Raw genomic sequence first — 8,328 nt, 5'->3', positions numbered from 1 at the left:
GGAGGCTGAGGCAGGAGAATGGCCTGAACCCGGGAGGCGGAGCTTGCAGTGAGCTGAGATCCGGCCACTGCACTCCAGCCTGGGCGACAGAGTGAGACTCTGTCTCAAAAAAAAAAAAAAGTAAACTTTAATGTCGAAAATGCAAACTTGGGAAGGGCAGAAAGATCACATACAGGGCTGTCACTTCACACTTGGAGGGTTGCACAGCAGCCCAGCAGAGGCACTCCTCACTTCTCAGACAGTGGGGTGGGCGGGCAGAGACGCTCCTCACTTCCCAGACCATGCAGGGGCTGGGCCGAGGAACTCCTCACTTTCCAGACAGTGCAGCGGCCAGGCAGAGGTGCCCCTCATTTCCAAGACAGAGGTGGGCAGAGGTGCTCCTTTCTTCCCAGTCAGGCAGCCGGGCAGAGGGGCTTCTTACTTCTCAGACGGTGGGGCGGCCAGGCAGAGTTGCTTCACTTTTTCAAACTGCTGTATCCCACCAGGCGCGGTGGCTCATGCCTGTAATCCCAGCACTTTGGTAGGCTGAGGTGGATGGATCACCTGAGGTCAGGAGTTTAAGACAAACAGCCTGACCAATATGGTGAAACCCGGTCTCTACTAAAATTACAAAAATCAGCCGGGCGTCAGGGCGGGCACCTGTAGTCCCAGCTACTTGGGAGGCTGAGACAGGAGAATCACTTGAACCTGGGAGGCAGAGGTTGCAGTGAGCCAAGATGGCACCACCGTACTCCAGCCTGGGCGACAGAGTGAGACCCCATCTCAAAAAACAAAACAAAACAAAACCCTGCTGTATCCCTTTTTGCACTCTAAATGTTTGAGAATGGAGAGGTTTAAATCACAGTAGCATTTCTTTATTCTCCATCCCCTTTGTAATGTAGTAATATTTAAGAATGGCAGGAATCAATTTGGGGGGCTACTTGAGTGTTACCCATTAGTGAACATTTATCTGTCATGTGGCGACATGTTGCCACACCAGGAAATGGAGACCAGTTCTTCTGTGATGGGAGGAGATGGCAACCATGCCATAGGCAGGCATCTTGCTGCTCCCAAGAAACAGAAGCCTCTGCTGCCATCCCACAGCCTTTGGGTCACTGGAGCATGTATCAGTGCCACTCCGCCCACCTTCTTCCTGTGAGGGGTGACTAGGCCTGTGCTCCATTTATCATTTGGATGCTTTGGAAATCTGTGACAAATGAATTGACTTTTCCACGAAAGCATGTGATACGTCCTGGAGTGGCTTCATGAGCTCCATGTAGAGACCGGAAGAGTGGCAGAGCCCTCGCTCGTCACATGAGGGCTGGCGTGGAGTGCAGCCTGGGCTCTTTGCCCCTGCTTGTTTTTTCTCTGCTGGCTCCCTAGGGAAGGTGTGGGAAATTAAATAAATGAACTACTTTTCTCTTTTCTGATCTGTAAAGTCACCTATTTATTTGTTGGTAACTCCATAAAAGAATGAATCTTATCTTAAAAGCTTGTGATTAAATGGACTCATCATAGAAAAGCTGTGTGCTCCTTTCCCCTCAGGTCAATGAGCTGAAAGAGAAAGGCAACAAGGCCCTGAGCGCAGGCAACATCGACGATGCCTTACAGTGCTACTCTGAAGCCATTAAGCTGGATCCCCACAACCACGTGCTGTACAGCAACCGTTCTGCTGCCTATGCCAAGAAAGGAGACTACCAGAAGGCTTACGAGGATGGCTGTAAAACTGTCGACCTAAAGCCTGACTGGGGCAAGGTCAGCTGTGGGCAGCGGAGGGAGAGAGGCCCTTCAGACCTTTCCAGAAATGCCTTTTGGTGGCCTGAGGCTCACCTGTCCTGATAGACTGATAGTTACCTACCCACCTCCCTGTTTGAGTATCCTCCTCAGAAACAGCATTTTTTATCAAATCTAAGATAGCTATTAGTTGTAATACAGCCTTTATTTTTGGTACTAAGAAGGAAGAGGCTGGGGCTGGGCGCGGTGGCACATGCCTGTAATCCCAACACTCTGGGAGGCTGAGGTGGGCAGATCACTTGAGGTCAGGAGTTCAAGACCAGCCTGGCCAACATGGTGAAACCCTGTCTGTACTAAAAATGCAAAAAAAATTAGCCAGGCATGGTGGCATGTGTTTGTAGTCCCATCTACTCAGAAGGCTAAGGCAGGAGGAGCACTTGAGCCTGGCAGGCAGTGGTTGCAGTGAGCTGAGATCGTGCCACTGCACTCCAGCCCAGGTGACAGAGCAAGACCCTGTCTAAAAAAAAAGGAGGAGGAAGAGGCCAGGTGCAGTAGCTCACACCTGTAATCCCAGCACTTTGGGAGGTTGAGGCATGAGGATTACTGGAGCCCAAGGGTTTGAGACCAGCCTGGGCAACATAAGGAGTCCCTGTCTTTACCAAGAAAAGAAATAAGGAAAAAAAATGCTGCTAAAGATACTGACCACAGTTGATCAGAGGTGAATGGGGTGGGGTGGATGTGCCTCTGCTATTTGGATGGATCCTTAAAGTAACAGCCTTGGCTTTGTAGCCTAATCCTCTCCTTTTTTCTCTTTGGCCTTCGTGTGAATACTCATTTATTTTCCCCCATTAAAAGTAGAATTGGCCGGGCGCGGTGGCTCACGCCTGTAATCCCAGCACTTTGGGAAGCCGAGGCAGGCGGATCACAAGGTCAGGAGAGCAAGATGGTGAAACCCCGTCTCCACTAAAAAGACAAAAAATAGCCAGGCACGATGGCGGGCGCCTGTAGTCCCAGCTACTCAGGAGGCTGAGGCAGGAGAATGGCATGAACCCGGGAGGCGGAGCTTGCAGTAAGCCGAGATCCTGCCACTGCACCCAGCCTGGGGGACAGAGCGAGACTCCATCTCAAAAAAAAATAAAATAAAAAAAGTAGAATTGTTCTTTTTTGAGTTTATCTTCTGCATTTACCTCTGGGTGTTCTTTATTTTGTGTCTTTCTTTGGTGGTTTAAGGGCTATTCACGAAAGGCAGCAGCTCTAGAGTTCTTAAACCGATTTGAAGAAGCTAAGCGAACCTATGAGGAGGGCTTAAAACATGAGGCAAATAACCCTCAACTGAAAGAAGGTTTACAGAATATGGAGGCCAGGTTGGCAGGTAGGTACCACGCACAGTTTTCTTTCTTATTATTAATGGGATTAATTTTGAGTCTTCCCCCTGAGAAATGTCAGTCTGTTAGGGTATGGGACACAGTAATTCTAGTGAACTCATTTCATAGTGATGTGCTTTCCTTTACTCGGACAGAGAGAAAATTCATGAACCCTTTCAACATGCCCAATCTGTATCAGAAGTTGGAGAGTGATCCCAGGACAAGGACGCTACTCAGTGATCCTACCTACCGGGAGCTGATAGAGCAGCTGCGAAACAAGCCTTCCGACCTGGGCACGTAAGTGGACGCCGCTCATTGAGGTTCTGGAAATCAGGAGGAATGTTATGCTTTTTCTTCCCGTAACCTCACAGCAGAGGGTTCCCTGCCCTAAACTGCAGTTTCTGCCTTTGCTTATTCTCTGCAGAGCAGTAGCGGGTGGTCGTTTATTTGTAATTATAGAAAGGGTCAGGGGAGCATATATCACAGTAATCTAGAATGTTCCTTGTCATCTATATACACCTCTTGCCTGCTATCCTAGAACTCTAATCTAGTGTCATCCTTTCCATCTACTTAGGCCCTACTCTCTCTGTTGGTATATCAGGGTGGAAACAGGCTTGAAGTTCATGTGTAAAGATGTGTCTAAATCTTGTACTGGTATCCATCTCTATCTCAGTCCTCTGGCTCCTGAGATCAGCTACGGAAGTATACCTAAAACAACTTATTCCTCTGTGTATCTGCCAACCTTGAGGAATAAACTTGACCTCTGTGACTTTTATTTATTTATTTTTTTTAATTTATTTTATTTTTTCGAGATGGAGTCTCGCTCTGTCACCTAGGCTGGAGTGCAGTGGTGTAATTTCGGTGCACTGCAACATCCACCTCCTGGGTTCAAGAGATTCTCCTGCCTCAGCCTCCTGAGTAGCTGGGATTACAGGTGTACACCACCACACCTGGCTAATTTTTGTATGTTTAGTAGTAGCAACAGGTTTCACCATCTTGGCCAGGCTGGTCTCAAACTCCTGACCTCAAGTGGTCTGCCTGCCTCAGCCTCCCAAAGTGCTGGGATTGCAGGTGTGAGCCACCGTGCCCAGCTATCTGTGACTTCATTTTATTTATTTTTGTTGACTCTATTTTAGATGGTGTTTTGACGGTTTGAGCATTCCTCAATTGTATCTCATGAGTGATGCAAAATCTAGCCATCTTTTGATGGGTGAGGAGCTTCTAAACACAGGAATCTGACTTTAATAGTGGGAGTTAAAAGACTGATTGTGGGGAGAAGTCATTGCAATTTTTCTTTCTTTTTTTAAATCAATACTAGGAAACTACAAGATCCCCGGATCATGACCACTCTCAGCGTCCTCCTTGGGGTCGATCTGGGCAGTATGGATGAGGAGGAAGAGGTTGCAACACCTCCACCACCACCCCCTCCCAAAAAGGAGACCAAGCCAGAGCCGATGGAAGAAGATCTTCCAGAGAATAAGAAGCAGGTCTTGTTTTTTCTCCTCACTGTCACTCATTTATAGATAACTAGAAATCTTTATGTTGAATGGGAACATCTGTCGACCTTGAATGACCATGATGATTACGATTTTTTTAGAGATGGAGTCTCGCTGTGTTTCCCAGGTTGGTCTTGAACTCCTGGCGTCAAGTGATGCTCCTGCTTCAGCTAGGATTACAGTCACAAGCCACTGTGCCCAGCTGTAACTATTTTGAGTGCTTTGAAATGTGCTAAGCTTATGACTATTATTCATTAGAATGGTCAGCATGTTAAAAGATCAGCTTCAGGCCAGGCACAGTGGCTCACGCCTGTAATCTCAGCACTTTTGGAGGCCAAGGTGGGTAGATAACCTAAGGTCAGGAGTTCAAGATCAGCCTGGCCAACATGGTGAAACCTCATCTCCACTAAAAATAGAAAAATTAGCCAGGTGTCATGGTGGGCAGAAGAATCACTTGAACTTGGGAGGCCGAGGTTGCAGTGAGCCAAGATCTCGTCACTGCACTCCAGCCTGGGCGACAGAGCGAGACTCCATCTCAAAAAAAAAAAAAAAAGATGAGCTTCACAAGAGAATTCCTAGGAGTGATGTGTAGCCAGGAGTGAGCAGCGGGAGTTGCCCTTCCCATGGTCGCAACGGTAGCTTCATTGCTGCTAGTGTGAATGTTGGTCAGAGCAAGACCAGAAAGTTGGGAGTAATTCACATCCTTGTCATGATCCAGAAGAATGTTGTCCACATCAATCCTTAGACCTTTGCTTCCTGGCTGGACATGCTATGCAGTTGGGAGCGTCCGTTAAGCAGCACTCTTTTGGAGCAGGAGGCATGCGCCTCAACAATTTCATTTCCCTCCTTGTAACTGGAACAGCAGATTGTTGCCAAATTTAGCACCTTGAAATGGGTAAGCGTTGGTTGTTTAGGGTGTCTCAGCTAGAAAAAGGCCCTCCACTGTGGGCGGTAGCGAGTTTTGCCGAAGACTCGTGCCACTCAGCCCCTTCTCATCCCCTCACCACGCCCTCTGCTATGGTTCCCTGACAACTAAGACCCTGAGGCAGCCACAGGACCGACACCAGATCTGCTGCAGCCTCTCAGAATAAAGCCTGGTCCAAAACTCTGCTGTCCTCAACGGTTGCTTCAAGTTGAAGGGATTTCCTCTCCCCTGAAGAAGCGCTCTGCTTCCTGACAAAGATCCAGGAGAGTAGGTGGAAAAGGGGGAGTTTCAGAGCAAGCAAAGATGAAGTTAGTTTTCATTCTAATGGCTGATACTTGACTGTATTGTCTATAGCTGATTGATGAAGAGGCCTTCAGGAGAACTTGCTAGAGTTCTGTACATGTTAGCTGTATTTCAGAACTTGTGACAGATCATAGATTCTTGCTGTCTTTGTCACCTGAGTTAGATTTGCTCAGCACTCACTTCTAAACCTCATCTAGGCACTGAAAGAAAAAGAGCTGGGGAATGATGCCTACAAGAAGAAAGACTTTGACACAGCCTTGAAGCATTACGACAAAGCCAAGGAGCTGGACCCCACCAACATGACTTACATTACCAATCAAGCAGGTGAGGCCCAGAAACAAGGGGCAAGGGAATTATTGGGTATCTGAGGGAAGAAGCAAGGACTGACTATTCCTTCTTCACCATCCTGCCTGGCAGCGGTGTACTTCGAAAAGGGTGACTACAATAAGTGCCGGGAGCTTTGTGAGAAGGCCATTGACGTGGGGAGAGAAAACCGAGAAGACTATCGACAGATTGCCAAGTAGGCTCGACCTTCCAGAATACCTTGATAGCGTGGAGGGTTTCCTGTCCAAGACTTAAGTTTCTCTGCATGGGGAGGAGGGCTGCTGGCCATAGAATCTGCTGTGTTAAGAAAGGGCTGGCAGGCCGGGCGCGGTGACTCATGCCTGTAATTCCAGCACTTCAGGAGGCCGAGGCGGGCGGATCATGAGGTTAGGAGATGGAGACCACAGTGAAACCCCGTCTCTACTAAAAATACAAAAAATTAGCTGGGCATGGTGGCGAGCGCCGGTAGTCCCAGCTACTCAGGAGGCTGAGGCAGGAGAATGGTGTGAACCTGGGAAGCAGAGTTTGCAGTGAGCTGAGATCGCACCACTGCACTCCAGCCTGGGCGACAGAGCGAGATCTCCAAAAAAAAAAAGGTGGCTGGCAAGAAGGTCACCGCAGACAAGACAAAAGGTGTTGAAGGCAGTGATGCGAATCTTTCCAGTTGCAGGTGTGTTTTCTGCAGGAGCTGACCTTATCTGTTTGTCCTAAGCAGTCCTCGTCTCTCTCTCTTTTTCAGAGCGTATGCTCGAATTGGCAACTCATACTTCAAAGAGGAAAAGTACAAGGATGCCATCCATTTCTATAACAAGTCTCTAGCAGAGCACCGAACCCCAGATGTGCTCAAAAAATGTCAGCAGGTGGGTAGGAAAGGAATAGGGGTGTTTTCTTGTTTTCCTAATAATTGAGCCATTGTTTCTTACTGTTTTATTTAATAACGAACTTGACTTTTTTTTTTTTTTTTTTTGAGATAAGGTCTCACTCTTTCGCCTAGGCTGAAGTACAGTGGCACAGTTATGGCTCGCTGCACCGTCAACCTCCTGGGCTTCATTGATCTTCCCACCTCAGCCTCCTGAGTAGCTAGGATTACAAGCGTGTGCCACTACGTCCAGCTAATTTTTTATTTTTTTATTTTTTTGAAACGGAGTCTCCATCTGTCACCCAGCCTGGAGTGCAGTGGCACGGTCTCTGCTCACTGCAACCTCAGCCTCCCAGGTTCAAGCAGTTCTGCCTCAGCCTCCCGTGTAGCTAAGACTACAGGTGCGCACCACCACGTCCAGCTAATTTTTGTATTTTTAATAGAGATGAAGTTTCACTATATTGACCAGGCTGGTCTCAAAATTCTGACCTCATGATCCATCCACCTCAATCTCCCAAAGTATGGGATTACAGGCCACTGCACCTGGCCACGTCCAGCTAATTTTTTAATTATTTGTAGAGAAGGGGGTCTCTCTGTGTTGCCCAGGTTGGTCTTGAACTCCTGAACTCTAGTGATCTGCCCTCCTCAGCCTCCCAAAGTGCTGGAATTACAGGCGTGAGCCACTATGCCTGGCTGAACCTGACCTTTTTTTAGATAGTGGCTTTGGTCATCTTATATGATTCTTTTTCTGTCATTTAACAGTGACAACATAAAGGAAGTGATCTGGTTTTTGGTTTTGTTTTGTTTTATTTTTTGCAGTTTTTTGTATTGGCCAAGATTTCAACCCTAAATGTGTTAATATTGAGGGCCTGTGCATTAAGAGTGTTAATAGTTCTTGTAACATAACACTTTGACTATTTTATACAACAAAAATGATGTGAATCAGGCCAATTGTCATAAATTATGTAGGGCGTGACTTTATATCCACAAAAGGATTGGTGAGAAAATGAATTGTGCTAGCTAGTGAGGTGTGCATCCTTTTCATACAGGGCTTATTTTTGTACCAAGTGTTGTGTCAGTGCCATTCATTCTCTTTTATGGTAATCCCAGCACTTTGGGAGGCCTAGGCGGGTGGATCATGAGTTCAGGAGATCGAGATCATCCTGGTTAACGCGGTGAAACACCATCTCTACTAAAAATACAAAAAATTAGCCTTGCATGGTGGCAGGCACCTGTAGTCCTAAGTACTCAGGAGGCTGAGGCAGGAGAATGGCGTGAACCCAGGAGGCGGAGCTTGCAGTGAGCTGAGATCGCACCACTGCACTCCAGCCTGGGAGACAGAGC

The 8,328-nt window shown here is 47.5% G+C and overlaps 1 protein-coding gene across 3 annotated transcripts in view; it reads left to right on the top strand.

Moving 5' to 3' along the window:
- Positions 1–8,328, top strand: part of STIP1 (stress-induced phosphoprotein 1) — a 26,383-nt gene that overhangs the window by 7,063 nt on the left and 10,992 nt on the right. For 2 of the 3 annotated variants that reach the window (XM_011942610.1, XM_011942611.1), the window contains exons 2-8: positions 1,525–1,734; positions 2,944–3,085; positions 3,233–3,374; positions 4,396–4,564; positions 5,999–6,125; positions 6,219–6,321; positions 6,865–6,985. In XM_011942610.1, coding sequence (XP_011798000.1) covers positions 1,525–1,734; positions 2,944–3,085; positions 3,233–3,374; positions 4,396–4,564; positions 5,999–6,125; positions 6,219–6,321; positions 6,865–6,985 — 1,014 coding nt within the window. The remainder of the gene's footprint in view (positions 1–1,524; positions 1,735–2,943; positions 3,086–3,232; positions 3,375–4,395; positions 4,565–5,998; positions 6,126–6,218; positions 6,322–6,864; positions 6,986–8,328) is intronic. The other variant, XM_011942612.1, reaches the window with a different exon arrangement.

The sequence above is a fragment of the Colobus angolensis genome, unplaced genomic scaffold, assembly GCF_000951035.1.
Source record: "Colobus angolensis palliatus isolate OR3802 unplaced genomic scaffold, Cang.pa_1.0 Scaffold21, whole genome shotgun sequence".
NCBI classification, from domain to species: Eukaryota; Metazoa; Chordata; class Mammalia; order Primates; family Cercopithecidae; genus Colobus; species Colobus angolensis.
This window is presented reverse-complemented; position numbering and strand designations above follow the sequence as displayed.